The sequence below is a fragment of the Neomonachus schauinslandi genome, chromosome 10 (assembly GCF_002201575.2).
Source record: "Neomonachus schauinslandi chromosome 10, ASM220157v2, whole genome shotgun sequence".
Classification (NCBI taxonomy): Eukaryota; Metazoa; Chordata; class Mammalia; order Carnivora; family Phocidae; genus Neomonachus; species Neomonachus schauinslandi.
Window position 1 is genome coordinate 138,325,138 of NC_058412.1, and position 15,988 is coordinate 138,341,125.

Genomic DNA, 15,988 nt, shown 5'->3' on the forward strand with positions numbered 1-15,988 from the left:
TGAGTCTGAGGGTCATTGCACACACGTGTGACCTCATCTTCCCCTGAATCTGAGGGTCGAGCACATGTCCTTGTGTGATCATGGTCAGCACGTCTCAAGGTTTTGTGATTTTCGCAAGACCTGAGAGAGAATGGAGGCCCTCCACGTGAATTTCAGGAAGTGGCAAGTCAAGATTCTTGCTTCTCAGAGGTTCTTCTATTCTTGTTTGGCTCTGCTTCCTTCCAAGGGAAACACTGTTCTGGGCTTTCTGTAATGCTGATTTAATGTTCCAGAAGGCACACCTGGGAAAGGGTAAAATCGCTAGCATGGATTTTTGCCTCCACAATTGCAGGCTGCGGACATTGAGGTGGATGAGAATGGAACCCTGGACTTGAGCATGCACAAACACCGCAAGCGAGAAAGCGCTTTCCCCAGCAGCAGCAGCCCTGGTGTGAAGTCTCCCGAAGCCTCCCAGCGCCAGAACAGCACTAGCGCCCCGAGCAGCTCCATGACCTCGCCCCAGTCCAGCCAGGCTTCCCGCCAGGACGAGTGGGATCGACCTCTGGACTACACCAAGCCCAGCCGCCAACGAGAGGAGGAGCCCGAGGAGGTGGGTGTGGGGCCTGAGGGCTGGTGTGAAAAGTGCTTGCTTCTCCAGGAAGAGCTTCCAGGGTCCTGCCCCTGCCCGCATGGGGCCTTGCTACCTCTAGGAAGCTAGGAATCGGCCTGCCCTCCTGGGGGGTTTTTCACCCTCGGGCCATGCTGTGGTCTTGTCCCGTCTAAGAGAGAAGTTGTCTTCTCGCTTCCACGGAGTCGGTGATCATCACCATTGTGGGTCCTTGGAAAGCATGGGGAGAAGGAGGGCTTCTTTCACATCCCAGGGGAAATATTTGGGAATGGCTCCAAATTCCTGGGTTTTGTGGCCTCCCTGCAACCTGCTGTCCAGATAGGGACATCCTGAGTTCTGGCAGCAGTCCTGCTCACCATCCACAGGACAACCCAGCCAGCTGGCTCCTTGGACAGAGGACCCCCTGTGGTGGGCAGTGGCCTGAGTCCCAAGACCAGCACCACCTGGTAAAGAGCAACAAGCCAGATGTCTTTGTCAGAGCTGCAGTTTGGGGACAGGGGGACATCCCTTTCTAACCACTCTACCCTCCTGAGAGCGGGACGGGTTGAAGGCTCTTCCCCACAGAGGTGTGCGTCCCGAGTAGCAGAGCCCAGCTGTGAGATGGCAGACTCTGGGGAGCCTCCACACAGTGTGGGCAGGCCTGCAGGTCCCCTCCCTTCTCCCTCCCCATCCCTGCCAGCACCCCACCCACCAACCCCAGAAGGGCAGTGGGGACGGTCCCTGTGGAAGATCCCTCTCTGGGAAACTACCATCCTGCAGTTCAACCCTCCCTCCCCCAGCTCCCTCTACATACCTCACATGTATCTCCACATTATGGAGGAGCAGACTGGGCCCTGGGCTGAGGTCACTTGGCGCAGTGGTGTGGCTATAACTTAGGGTTAGGCCCCAGAAGGGGGACACCTCTCAGACTGAGCCCTGAGTGGAAGGGGCTGGCCTGGGACATGGTCTCCTGGGACCGTGTGGGTGGTTTTCTCCCTGGTCACTGGGAGCCCAGTCTGAGGCCAGGTGGGGCCCTCTTATGGGGGAGCCACCAGTATAGTCTGCTCTTACCTTGTTCCAGTCCTGCCCCCAGGTTTAAGCCCCCTTCCTGGTGACTGCAGCCCCTCGCTTGGCCCCTCCCTGCCCCTTTCCATGACCCCCAGCTCAGGCGGACATCCGTGGCTGCCTTGCCCCTCCCCTTCTCCTTTCACACACCCTCTGAGCACCCCAAGACTCATGTCATCAGTCTCAGAGGTCCTGAGGTCCTTGCCCACAGAAGCCTGCCCCCATACTCCTTCCCACCGTCATTCTCCACCCTAGAGCCTCAGCTCACTCCCAGCCCCTTCCTCTCCTCCAGCCCCCTTCTGGGCACAGGTGGGTCACCCCCAGAAATGCCTCCCTCATCCAGGCATCCCTGGCCCCTCTACCGTGGCCCTGGACCCCTGACTCAGACTCTCTAGCTCCGCCTGAGGCTCCTTGATCCATCCTGTGTAAGGCTGCGCCCTTACCCTTAGCCTCACCTCCCATCCCAGCCTCTGGCAGCAGTCAGGGCGGTGTCCATGGGCCTCTGAGTTGCTCTCCCTGCACTGGAACAGCCTCCTCCCTGTGTTTCTGGGAAGCTGCCATCTACCCTGAGGACCCAGCTAAGGCCAGCTTGCTCAGGGGAAGGACCCGCTTCCCTGTGCCTTGTGTAGTGATCGTATCAGTGTATCAGTCCCAGGAATTGCACCCCCCCGACACTGACGAGATTCACGGTCAGGTCCCAAGAGCCTCTGCTGCTCTGGGCTCTGCAGTTTGGATCCCCAGAAATCCCGTAAGGGGCTGCTATTATCTCAAGTTTGAAAGTGTACCATCTGGGCCCGGAGAGGTTGAGCACCTTGCCTGAGACACACACACATGCCAGCACTGGGATTTGGACCAGGAACGAGCACAGACCCACTTGCAGGGTGTTGACCTTCTCTACTTTTGCCCTTATTCAACCCTGTGTCCATAGTATCCTGCCCTCTGCTGGTTACCGATCCCCTCCAGACCTAGAACTTGAGCTTATGAAGGGCCTGCTGTGGTCGGGGCCTGGCGCTGGCTGGGAAGGTACAGGGGGTCACAAGGTCACATTTTGTATGCTATTGCTCGCCTTGTGTTCTCGTCATAGCATCTCAACAAACACTTGTTTGGTGCTACTGTCTGTTGAGCCCCAAGGAGCTGCACTCTGTGTAGGTTCTTGTGTCTAGAAGGTGGCCCAGCGGCGGTTAGGTGGAGGTGACCCACACGCCCGAGGCCGTGGGAGGGTGGCGCAGCCGGCCGCACTGGGCAGCATCCAGGCCTGCTCATCCCTGGGGCAGCTGAGCAGCTCTGGCCGAGGTGGGGGAGCTCTCTAGCCCCTCAGGGGTGCTGTCTTCTGTGCTTTCTTTTTTTGGGGGGGTAAGGCTTCCTCCCTCATCCAGAAGGCAGGAGACTCCAGAAAATGTCTCTGCGAACACTGTTTGAAGGGTCCCTCTCCCTCAGCCCCCGGGTCGGGCGCCCGGCCCCCCGCCAGCTGGTTAAAACGTCTCCCTGCTGGTTTTTTGCAGTCAGAGCCAGCAGCCCATTCTTTTGCTTCTTCTGAAGCAGATGACCAGGAAGTGTCGGAAGAGAGTTTTGAGGAGCGGAAGTATCCTGGGGAAGTTACCCTGACCAACTTTAAGATGAAGTTTCTCTCCAAGGAAATAAAGAAGGAGCTGCTCACGTAAGTCCCCACCTGGACCAAGAGGAGTCCCCGAGAACCTCCATTGTCTGGAAGAAAGCGTGCCCTGGTCTGAGTCCCTAATGACCGGATCTGCTCAGCCCCAGGCCTTGTCCCTGCCCCAGCTTAGCTCCGACCATCCTCTTGGCCGGAGAGGTTGGGCGTCCTGCACGACGACCCTCTTGAGCCTGGCAATGGGTGACAGGTTTTCCGTCATCTCTGCGCTGCACTTGGATCTAACACAAACTTCTAAAGCGTTAAGAGTAAGGAAGAGCTGCTGTTCGGGCCCAAAGAGCAAGACGAGGGCCGAGGGAAGCTGACCCTCTCCCGAGCCACAGCCATCTGCCCTGGCTTACAGAGCCCAGGCCTGACGTGCGCTCTGCTTTAGGACTCAGTGCCCTCGGCTCTGGCAGCCCAGCTAGCCCCTTTGAGCTGGTCTTCACGGGGTCCAAGCAGATGCCATTGCAGACTGGGGAAGCTGCTGGTAGATAGGAGTCACCCTATGGTTGGATGCCACTCCACAGCCTTGCCCTGTCGGTTCTTGACACTTTCAAACTTGAGATAATAGCAGCCCCTTACGGGATTTCTGGGGATCCAAAGTGCAGAGCCCAGAGCAACGGAGGCTCTTGGGACCTGACAGGGCGAGTCAACCCCTCTTGGAGAAGCCCGTCTTCTACAGGACTGTGGGAGCTGGCATCTGTGCCGCCGGGACCCAGCCTTCCCCTGTGCTCAGTTTGCCCCTGGGGTTCCTCTTCTCCTTGCTATGAACCAAACCGGTAGCTGACTCTTCCCAGGCTCTGGTCTGGGACCTTGTCCTCAGGGAGGGTCATGCCGCTTTAGGAAAGAACTGCCGGCCTACACGTTCATGGGTGCACACACATGTGCATGCAGAGGCATCCTAGCTTCAAGCTGAGCTTGAATTCGGTTCCTTTTTCCTCCTTGAGTTAAGTTGTGTGGGAGAAGCTTGCAGTCCGAGGACCGAGGGGGGAGGAGTCGCCCCTTGGCTCGTGGGTGAGTCAAGAACAAGTGTCGGCCACTCTCCCCGAGTGGGCTCCGCCCGGGGGGCAGGCCTTGCAGGTGTGCCTTGCTCTCTGTTCTGACACTCTTTTTCCTTTGTTCAGCTGCCCCACCCCTGGCTGTGATGGCAGTGGCCACATCACCGGGAACTATGCCTCTCACCGCAGGTTCGTCCCTGCTCGGGTCCAGCCTGGCCTGGGTGCTGTGTGGTGGGTCTTCCCCTCCCCTCCTCTGCTCCCCCTCTGGCTCACCCCAGTGTCCCATCTCTTCTCTTTCAGCCTCTCTGGTTGCCCTCTTGCTGACAAGAGCCTCAGAAACCTCATGGCTGCCCATTCTGCTGACCTCAAGTATGTCTGCCCTCCTGGCCTCCCGTCTCTTGGGTGGCTCCCTTGCTCTGTTCTCTCCTTCCATGAGGCCCCAGCCAAAGCCGGCCTTCTCCAGGGCTCCAGCCCCAGGGGAGCCCCTCCCAGCAGGATGGGGCAGAGAGACAGGCCATGGAGGGGCCGACCTGCTTGCCGGGGGCTCCTGCTGCTGCCGCCTGTGTGTCTCTGCTCTGAGTGTTGCTGTCTGCCTGTCCCTTGCTGCAGGCCCCTGTGCTGCCCTTGGCCCTGCCGACTGCTCTGAGGACAGAGGGCCGGAGGACCCGCCTCCAGCTCCTGATGGCCCAGCCCACCCTCCCTCTCCCGAGGACCCAGTATGGGGTTGTCTGGGCCTGCTTCTGTCACTGCCCTTGCGGTGTGGGAGCCCAGAGCTGGCCTTGGCGTCTAAGTCTTGCTGTGGCTCAGCGGGCTTCAGGCTGCGCGGCTCTCGCTAAGGGATCTGGGTGCTGATGATGCAAGAGAAGACTCTTTGCCCTGCCCTTCTCCTACGACCCCTGCAGCTGCTTCTGTCTTGGCCCCTGGTGATCCTCCTAGATGTGCCTCTCCATGCTCATCCCCTTCTCCTTGCTGAGCATCCCCTCTTTCTGCTTTTCCTCCCTGTCCCTAACACACAGGCAGGCCAGGCCTTGTGGGCACCAACTAGCCTGCTTGACTGCCCTGCTCAGATGTGATGGAAGCACCCAGAGGTTTCCCAGGTTATCAGTGTCCTCTTGGGGCTGGAGTTGGGGACTGTCATTGCCTTTGGTTTTTATGCATTCAGTTGAGCCACTGTGACTCTGAGCCATGCAGTGCTGATCCTGGGCTCCCAGGCTGAGCAGAGGCTCAGGAAGGAGGTCCTACTCTTGTCCTCTCAGCTCACTCCCTCTCCCTTGAGCCTTCATATCGGGTGCCGCTGAATCTAGGCTCATTCCGTCTGGGGCCAGATAGGAGCCGGGGCCTAGGGCCTCTAAGATGAGGAGCTGTTGCTGCCAAAGGCTTCCAAGGGGCCTGAGCTGATTTAGAAACAGAGCAGAAAGCTCTAGATCTCTAGAGTGCCCCCATCCTGCCAGCCTCCTCTTTGTCACTCTGGGGAGGCTGTTCTGGTCCCAGCAGCCAGAAGCGTGTCATTGCCCCTTGTTACCAATGGGGCCCTCTGTTCTGGGCAAGGTCCACCACCAGAATCGTCCTTCTAAGAGCTAACAGCTTTAACGTGAACATTTTCTGAGGCTCAGCTCATCATGGCAGATTCACATGCTCACTCATCCACTCCCGTGTCCAGCCCCAGACATCCAGTTGAAACCATCCGTCCTGCAGGCTCAGGACCCTCTTCATCCACCTCCCCTCCCTTTCCTTCCTCTCTTCTCCTAACGTCTTTCCCATGTTTTTTTTTTTCCTATTTCCTTTCCCAATTCAACTTGCATTTTAACTGTAATCAGTTTTCATGGTTTTCCAGTTTGAGGGCTAGAATGATTTTAGAGCTCTCAGACCTTTCTTCCTGCAGAGCAGGGGCTCAGGGCCTGGTCTGGGTCTGGAAACATGGCCATCTGGGAGCGTTAGTGCTCGTCTACGACTAAGAGCCTGTGAGGAACCTTAACCCAAACTTGTTTAGAAATAGCAACAGAAGGTCTTGTGTGGAAACAAGTCACTCATCAGCTTTGGCAAGGTCTGGGAAGGAGCCCCGACTCCCCCCAAGCTCTTCTCTGGCCCCAGAGCTCTTTCTGTGGGAGTCAACTCTGTCCTCTCGGGCCACAGCAAGGGCTCGGGGTGGATGCGGGCAGGCCTCCAAGATGGTCCTGGCGTGCTGGTGCTTCCCTCTTCTTCCTCCCTCCTCCTGTCCAGTGGGCATCTTGTAGAGGCCGCTCCTGACCAGCCTTGTGGCGGTGATGGGGGAAGGTGACCTGTCCCCAGAGAGGAAAAGACACCTACATCACTGCCTTGCAAATGGGGCTCCTTTGGTGGCCTCCCTATCAACAACTGGGTGCAGTGACAGCCTCAGATCATGTGTTTTCTGTGCTTTAATCGAATCCCAAGGGCATTTGCTCTTCCCTACCAAGTGCCCGGTGCGGTCAGGGGCTGGGGACACAGCTGCCTTGGGCCACTCAGCCCAGTCTGTGTGTGGGGAGTTGAGGTGCAGGGTGCGTACCCTGCAAGTGGTGTGATGGGGGCTCTGACAGGTGGGGGTGGCCTCCTCACCATGGGACAGGGATGGGGCTCTGAGACGAGACCTGGTGTGCGCCATCAAGCTATAGTGTGTCCTTTAGACACAGGATTCTTCCTCTTGCCCAGACAATGCACTCAGAAGCAGATGGTGGGGTTCCTGCAACTGATCCTGTGGGTCCTCAGGGGCACGAGAGTGGCTGACACAGCCAGTGCCCAGCATGGATACCTGCTTCTCTAGCCACATGAACATCATCTTCTACTGGCCACGCCTTTTGGGAAAAGCCATTGAATTGGGCATCAGCAAGGAGTGCATATGCCCCCCGCCCCCGCCGCCCCCGGTCTGGAGAAGGTGTGCCTCAGTGGGCCCCCTTGTGCTGGGACCTGGCAGGGACCATCCCCATGTGCATGCTCTCTCCTGCCAGCCTTACTCACAGGTGCCACGGGGGCTGCACCAGAGACCAGACCTGCACTTACTGGCATCGAGGCCTGGGGCTGCTGATGCCCTGCCCACCACCTGCAGCACTGAGCTTGAGTTCTGCCATGTTTTCCCGAAGCCGAGAAAGAGTGGAGCCCCAGGCGGCCACCCGAGCACCTGCAAACCCAGGAAGGAGAAGCACCCTCCTCAGTCTCTGCACTTAGCCTTCCAGAGAGCAGGAACAGGGCTCCTGCTAGCGCGGGCCATGAGAACGCTTGGCAGGGCACTCTGAGCTGAGGAGGGTGCAGGGAGGCATCAACGGGGCCTTGGCCTCAGCGAAGAGTAGCATGAGGGCATACCATGACATGCCTGAAGGACTTGGTGTCCACAGCAAGGGGCCAACCACTGCAGCTCACACCCTGGGGCCTCGGATGATGCAGAGGCACAGAGTGTCCCAGCAGGACCTTTGTACGGGTTGGGGGTTTTTGTGAAAGGAGTGAAGCTCACGTAGATGGAGGTGGTGTGTGGTTTCTATTAAAATGCAAAAACCTTCTTGCCCTAGACGTGTGTGGGTTGAAATGTGACCACACATGACCAGAGTAGGAGCCATCATAATCTCATAGGGTTTGAGTTATCCCTAAATCCGACAGGAGGGCGATTGGACTGGTGGGCCTGCTGTCAGCCCAGGGAGGCTTCCCACGTGTGGCCTGCAGGACAGGGATGAAGGGGATGCCTTGAGAAAGACAGTGGGATTGGAGAAGAAGCTGGTGGGATGGGCATTGACCCCTCCCATGTTGCCACACCAGCTTTGCGCTTCCTCTGATGGGAAGAGGCCGTTCTGGCCTGCTGAGTTCTAGGAGGCAGCCGAAGAGCTGTTGGGGGGGTCCTTTGGCTGTGCCAGCTTCCTGCTCCAAATGCCAGATGCTGCATTGGCCGGTGGAAGAGGTTGCTGAGGAAGGGCTGTGGGCACAGCACAGGAGCCTAAGTGCCTTAGGGAACTCCACTGACTGAGAGGCAGAGACCCGTGTCCTGTTTCAGCTGATGTGAGTCCCCATAACCCTCTTGGGCCTCGGCTCCCACGGTTTCTTCTCTGTGTGAGGATGAAACCAGAACCCGCAGATGAGTGTTCTGTGAGATCCCAGATGCAAACACCAAGGTCCTGCTAGGTCCCACAGGGTTGGAGCTGCGCACTTCCATGGAACAAGGTACAAAGTGGCAGACCTGCTCTGGAGATTTCTGGTGGATCCACCTGCAGAATCAGGCACACCTCCCCATTCTGGTACCAGCAGGAACTCACTCACTCTTCCACCATGGACATACAGGGAAGAATAATTTAAGAAAACCCATACTTTTTTTTTTTTTTTAAAGATTTTATTTATTTATTTTGAGAGAGAGAATGAGAGAGAGAGAGCACATGAGAGGGGGGAGGGTCAGAGGGAGAAGCAGACCCCCTGCTGAGCAAGGAGCCCGATATGGGACTCGACCCCGGGACTCCAGGATCATGACCTGAGCCGAAGGCAGTCGCCCAACCAACTGAGCCACCCAGGCGCCCCAAGAAAACCCATACTTTTGTATTAAAGTGTAATTTTCACTTTCTATGGGATATGTTTGTCAAACATTTTGGACGCATCAAGTTGGGCTTCTGTGTTTGTGTCCCCCTCCTCACCCTTGGCCAGTGCCTGCCACCACTGAACAGCCTCTGGCTGTGGGACTTCTGCACTCACTGAAAAATCCACCTCTAGGTGACGGCGCTGTGGATGGTGTGTCATGCGTGCTCAGTAGACATCAGTTCATTCGCTCAGATGGTGGCAATCCTCCATGAAAACAACCCCTCTTCCTCCTAGTCATGTCAAGGAAGATGAGCCCATCTTAACTGTTAGGGTTGCCTTTCTGAATGCTGTTTAAAGGCCCATATGTGTTCTGGAACCTTCTAGTCCAGCCTAGAACCCCGTCGAAGGCTGAAATGGCAGCCCGTGATTCCTGCAGTGGAGATGTACTCTTGTGTTGGCCTTCTTGGACCCACTGGGGAGACCGGGTGGCAACGTTCTGAAGGCCAGGCGTCATGGCAGCAGGCTGGCCAGGACACGCACGCCATTTCTGAGACCAGTGCTGAGGAGGCGGGTGGGCCCACTTGGGGGCTGGGCACCGAGGGGGCCTTTCTGGTCAAGTGTCTTCCCTGGCTCTGGTTCCAGCTCCGCTGTCCTCCACAGGTGCCCCACACCCGGCTGTGACGGCTCTGGCCACATAACTGGGAACTACGCCTCCCACCGAAGGTGAGCCTGCCGTGCCCCGGGGTGCCAGGCCAGATGGAGTGGGATGGGTCTCTTCCTCAGACAAAGTTGCAGTGCTCCAAATAAGACAATAATGTTGCTGGCAGCTGGAGCCTGATTCATCTCTGTCATCTGAATTGATGTTCCTGAAGCCCGATCAGGTCGCCCTCTGCCACCAGACCTGAAGGGCTCGTGGTGACACCTCCTGCCATCGCCCTCCTGCCCTTGAGAGTGCTCCAGGACAGAAGTTCCCTTGGGATCCCCTGGGGGTGGCTGGCCACAGAGCTGGAAGGGATGGGTGGAGCAGATGGGTGGGAGAAGTTGCTGTTCTGGGACCACAGTGGCTTTTTTTCCCTTTTTCAAAACTAGCTTGTCAGGCTGCCCTCGTGCCAAGAAAAGTGGAGCCAGGGTGACACCCACCAAGGACGACAAGGAAGACCCCGAGCTGATGAAGTAAGTTGGGGTCTTGCTGACTCCTGTGGTTGTTTTGCAGAATTGGGATGTTCCTGTATGTTATAATTTTAGAAAGCTCCTTCTAGACTCCTTTTTCATTAGCACAGCTGGTCAATGACAATGCCCATTTTTACCGAAGTTCTCCTACTGTGCATGTGGACATCTGTGAAGCTGTGAGCTGTGTGTGTTGTATCAAGAGCACGCAGAGGCACTGGCTTCCATCTGGGCTCCTCAGATCTGGGGGTATTTGATGGGACCAGGAGAGGCAAAGGGCCCCGCTGCCCGTGCACCTGGGGGGTCACCTGGGTGAGGGCTCAGGGCATGGAGCAGCCCCCCAGGGTGCTCATGGGTATTGAAACCTGCACAGCTGTGGTCTGATGGGAAAGGACAGGTGCAGGAGTCAAGGAGGAGAGGATGGTTAGAAAGATGATCAGTTTTTGAATTGTGTGTGTCTGCACACTCACATACCTTTGCAGGGAGCTGGTATGGAAGGGGGGAACCCAGGAGGGTCACCCTGAACTGGGACCTCGACACTGCTGTGGGGAGGAGCAAGGACATCCTGGGCTTTACATGATCAAAGTCCTTGATACCCACCACTGACCGTCTCATGGGGGTGCCTAACGTGTCATCAGGGGGATTGTGTGTGAACTATGACCCTGTGAGTGCCCCACTTGGTAGGGGTTGCATCATTGCAAGTTTATGCTTCCAGAAGGGAACTTGCCCCCTGAACGCCCCCCCCCCCTTGCCGGTAGGGGCAAGGCTGGGCCACAGGGGCAAACAGAGTGACCCACCATTCAATTTTCCCAGGACTTTCAAAGCTGACAGTGAACAGAGCACTGGGTCCCCTTGCCAGCTGAGGAGTGGAAGGGAAGGGTTCTGGCTGCGTCGTGGCGCAGGCCTTGGGGCTGGCTTGGTCAGGGCATGGCCAGGCAGGTGCACAGAAAGCCCAGCTGCCCTGATTGCGTTGCCTTTGGGCCAAGAGTAGCTGGATGCTCACCCCTGCTGAGGGGAGCAACCTGGACCAAGAGTCAGTAGCTCCTCCTTGGAGCTCACCCCAGCTGCACCTAAACATCTGCTTGGCTACAGAGGAGAGACCTGATTGACCAGCATCACATCCGTCCAAGGGGCTGGTCCCACCAGCTGTTTGGTGTAAAAAGGCTGTGGCTTGTTTATTTAATTTAGTTTTTACAATAAAACTATAATAAATACTAACTCAAAAATGCAAAGTATGTGGATGTTGGTGTCATGAATGCAGCCCACTAAATGCTAGGATGGAGGAAGAACATTTATCCTTCTGAGAAGCCATATAAACACAAGCTGCTATGGATTAGAAAGGATCCTGCTGTAGGGTTATGATAAGTGTATTGTGCTGCATTTGCAAATGATTAAAATCAAGATCAGCATTTTTCAAGTTAACTGGGAAAAATGGTTTTCCTCCTCCTAATGTGCTGTCAACTTCGCTTTTTAAAAAACAAGATTTTTGCAGCCAAGTGGAGAATATGACCTAGAAGCAGGTCAGCATTTACAGGATGGATGAAGTTCCTAATGGCTCCATGGCAAGGCGGGCGGGGGGGGGGGGGTGTGTGCCCATTCAGCACCTCCATTTTATAGGGCCTCCTTCCCAGCCATAAACTTCAACTGTATTTATAACAACAAGTGCAGACCACAGCAGAAACTTTAATCGGTGCGTCAGGTCCTGTCGAGTGATGGGATTTTGTGAGCATGTGCTTGCTCGCTGTGATTGTGGAAGGCTGGTGGGGGAAGAGTTCCCTTTTATGACATCTTGTGTCTGCACCATTTGAGATTAAGTCATGTCAGTAGATTGTGGGAAATCCCTTTGGCCAAAATGAAATAACTGGCCATAAAAGTTTGTGGATGTTCCAGTGTGGGGGTTAGGAGCTCAACGCCCATCGCCTGTGGAGAGCCCCCCACCCCCGCCGCTGTCCCCAGCCACACCGACATCTGACAAAAGAGATGCGCCTCTGACCTTGGGGTCCTGGTGGCCCCACCACTGGCTCCCCTGGGAGGTACAGAAGCTGACTGACTTGGCACCCCACACACATCTTAGTGTGAGGTCCCCTGGTAGCTCTGAAGATTTGGATACTGGATGTGGAGGGGAAGAAAAGCAGTGTTGCTGTCCACATGTCTGAAATACCCACTATGAATAAATTCCAGGGAATCATTCCTGATGAGGAGGGTTAGGGTTTTGCAAAGAATGTGAGTAAAAGGAATTCAGATCCAAGTCTGTGTTGTAACCGTGAAGAGCTGCCTCTCATTTGGTCTTTTGATCTTGTTCTGTTGGGTGCTCAGACGTGCTTCAGTGTCCGCGGGACCCCACAGCTGGGCGGTATCCAGGTGTGAGGGGCAGACGTAGAGTGGATCCTCCCCAAGCTCCTTGCAGGGCCCATGGCAGTATCTTCACTCTGGACTGCTTGCCGAGATGACCTTGGACCGGCTCAGGGCCATCCTGCATGTCTGAGGCCCATGTGTGTGGGACAAAGACGAGAGAGGGATGGGCACCAAGAGAGGAGACAAATGAGGACGGATCCAGGCCAAGGAGGATAGGAAAATGTCTTCAGTGGCCACCTTGGGGGCAAGGCCATAGTGTGGGGGCAACTGCTGGGCAGCAAGGCCCCGTCCCCTCACCTGCTGCAGCAGGAGGCCCCGGGCAGCCCTTGCCCTCCAAAAGACTTCCTGCCTCTGACTTCCCCACCCCCGAGACCTCTCCCTAAACTGGGGCAACATGTTCCCTTTCAAGGTCCTGTGTGTTTGGCAGGTCTGCAGCCCCTAAAAAGTGGGTAAAAACAAATGGCAAATTATATGAGTCTCTTTTGCTGGAGGGAGAAAACTGAGAACTTGCAGGTGCAGGATCTCATCCTCGGTCAGTTGTTGGTTCCTAGGTGGTCCTGAGCTCAGATCCCATGATCCTGAAATGTTGGTGCTCAGAAGGTATCTCAGGGAGTTCCTGGTCCTGGTCTGTCCTGAAGGCCATGAAGGTGGATGGCCAGAGCCCTCTGCATCAGCTGGTTTTCTGTGGTGCACGGATTCCAATGGCAGCATGAGGGGGATTCACTCTGAACCTTTCTCCAGTTACCTCACCTGTTCCTGGGGCTTGTGTTATTTCTTCAAGGGATTCTCTCCTTGTCCTGGAACAACATGAACAAAGGAAAATACCATTCCAAGCCAGCCTCGGGCAGGAGGCACAATGGAATGTCTGAACCGAATCTTTCTTGCATGAGCCCTGTGGCCTGGGTTCTTCCTTCCAGAACACACATTTCAGATGTGGCGAAGCTGGGACATCTATGGACATCATGCCTTGACAGTCTCATTTTGGGATGCTGTGGGGTGATGGGGCCTCTGCTGTCCCCACACTGCATGGCTGCATGTGCACTTGTGACCTTCTGTGACCCCCAGGGCCCCCGGCACTTTGCTTGGTGCAATCCCCAGGGTGTGGCCTCCACATTCCTGGGGTGATGTAGACGTGATGTGGCAGCAAGGTCTAGGTGTAGACCCAGAGGCTCCAGAGAGCTAGCCCAGGGCCCAGGGGCATGATGGCTCCTGAGGGGTGGAGAGAGAGGGTAGCTGCTGACCTTCCAGGGATGCAGGGGGCGTGAGGCTGCAGCTGGAGAGGGAATATGATCTCTGCTGCCTTCGTGTCTGGTTGGGAAGGCTTCAGGAATCACTCGGACAGTGGGAGTTTATCCAGGAGCCCCCAGCAGTCTCAGTGTCTGGCTTGGGAGAGTCTCTGGGCTTCTTCTCCCTCCAGTGCCCTGTGCTCACCTCTGACCTCTTTGTGCCAGGTGCCCTGTTCCAGGCTGTGTGGGGCTTGGTCACATCAGCGGCAAATACGCCTCCCACAGAAGTGCATCTGGCTGCCCACTGGCCGCACGGAGGCAGAAAGAGGGTTCCCTTAATGGCTCACCCTTTTCCTGGAAATCTCTGAAGAATGAGGGGCCTACCTGCCCCACTCCAGGCTGTGATGGCTCTGGCCACGCCAACGGTAGCTTCCTCACCCACAGGAGGTAACTGCCCTGCACACCCTGCGTTTCATCGGGACCCCAGCCTTGGGCATGTGAGCAAGGCTCTTCAGGAAGGGCCAGACTAGGGCTCAGTCGTGTCCTATAGTTTCTCTAGGGAAAAGCAAGGCCCAGAATGGTAGCCGACTGGGGGAAGCCATAGACAATCTGTTGGGACGAGATCATGGTGTTTGTGACACGTGTCACCCCATGTGGCTACTGTCATGAGCCCCCTTCTACAACCCAGTAGAGTCCCTCCAGCAAGAGTGAGCAGAGCCCTGAGTCTGGTGTGTGCATTCTGGAAACAGGCTGCCAGCTTCTCATGAAAGGCTTTGTCATACCTCATGCCCTGCCCCTCCCTCTGGGGCCTCTTCTTTGACTTTTGGGTCTAGGCCTCTGCCTGTTGTGGAAGGGACATGGTGGCGAGAGCCCTCCCTGCCTGGGCTCTCGCTTGCCCCCCAGTACCTGCTCCAGGGCTGGGGGGGCCTTGGATCCCCCATTCTCTTCCTCTGTGTGTCAGGCAGCTGAGGTGTTGGCCGAGGTGCAGGGGGTTACCACACAGTCCTTCAGAAACCTTCTTTGTCTTTCTTTTGTTCTGCCCTTGTCTCTCCACCTACAAGATTAATTAGCTCATTCATTCCACAAGCCTTTACTGAGCGTCCACCAAATACCAGGCCCTGAGACAGAGCAGAGAACAAGAGTTGATCTGAGCCAGGCGGGTGGGGCACCGACCATAAGCAGACAAATGAGTGAGGTACCTAGGATGGCCAAAGGGGGAGATACTGTGGGGAGAATAGTGGCAGGGAGGAGTTAGGGAGGCCTCTGAGAAAGGGGTAAGGCACTGGCCCCACACCATCTGGGGACAAACCTTTAAGGCAGTGGCCAGAGCTGGGAAAGGCCTGGGGGCTGGAGCCAGGGAACAGGGAGCAAAAGGAGATAAATGAGAAAGTTCCAAGCCAGGATCCTACCAGGCTACCAGCCAGTGAGGACTTGGTTTCATTATGATGTGTCATCTTGGCCTGGCCCTTGGTGTGTGACTTTGGACTGGTTTTTGGTGTGTGACCTTTGCTTCCAGCTTATCCGGCTGTCCCAGAGCAACCTTTGCTGGAAAGAAGGGAAAAGTCTCAGGGGATGAGGTTCTCAGCACGAAGTTCAAGACGAGTGATGGTAAGGTTCCTGTAGTTCCTCCAAGTGATCTCTGTAACCTGGGTGAGTGAGCAGTGCTGGTGGAAGGGGTTAGGGAGCCAGAGTCCCTCCTGGAGTGAGTCATGGTGGAGACAGACCCCTGACCTGAGCCGACAGGTCTCCCAGCCTCAGCTCTGAACCCCTGGTTGCCTGGAGTCTGGGCTCCTGGCCCTCAAGTGGCCATGCTTGCTCTAACTTGGGTATTGGTAAGTGTTGGCATCAGAGAATCCTGCAGGCAGCATCAGAAGCCATGTTCTCGGGGTTTGTGGAGTTGTGAATTCAGTTTCAAGGAAGAGGGAAGCTGAGGAAATTCAGCACCACCTGGAAAACTTCCATCTTTATCTTAGCGATTAATACCTGACAGAGAGATTTATATCCTCCTACCCATCAGCCAGGGTCAGGAGGCAGATGTAGGCATATGGCTACTAGTCTCCAAGCCCGACTTTTCCAGCGTGACATGTGGGATATGAGCTGCCTAGCATGCCAGGCCGGTTACCTCTGTTTGGAAAGGGTCCTTTGTTCCACCTAGAAAATAGGCCTCTACTGCACCCCCACATGCTGGCCTGGGCGTAAAGCCAAGAGCCACAACCAAGGTTTTTCTCTGGAGCAGTATTGGAGAATGATGAGGAGATCAAGCAGCTGAACCAGGAGATTCGCGACCTGAATGAGTCCAACTCTGAGATGGAGGCCGCCATGGTGCAGCTGCAGTCCCAGGTGGGTGGCACAACTGTAGTCCCAGGTGCAGTCCCAGGTGGGTGGCCCAGCTGTAGTCCCAGGTGCAGTCCCAGGTGGGTGGCGCAGCTGCCGT

At 56.2% G+C, this 15,988-nt stretch overlaps 1 protein-coding gene across 1 annotated transcript in view; it reads left to right on the plus strand.

Annotated features, from left to right (window-relative positions):
• Positions 1-15,988, plus strand: part of MYT1 (myelin transcription factor 1) — a 37,345-nt gene that overhangs the window by 18,396 nt on the left and 2,961 nt on the right. The window contains exons 11-19 of the mRNA XM_021677747.2: positions 332-589; positions 3,154-3,308; positions 4,427-4,489; positions 4,601-4,669; positions 9,467-9,529; positions 9,896-9,979; positions 13,780-14,001; positions 15,071-15,162; positions 15,791-15,894. Of these exons, the coding sequence (XP_021533422.2) occupies positions 332-589; positions 3,154-3,308; positions 4,427-4,489; positions 4,601-4,669; positions 9,467-9,529; positions 9,896-9,979; positions 13,780-14,001; positions 15,071-15,162; positions 15,791-15,894 (1,110 nt within the window). The remainder of the gene's footprint in view (positions 1-331; positions 590-3,153; positions 3,309-4,426; positions 4,490-4,600; positions 4,670-9,466; positions 9,530-9,895; positions 9,980-13,779; positions 14,002-15,070; positions 15,163-15,790; positions 15,895-15,988) is intronic.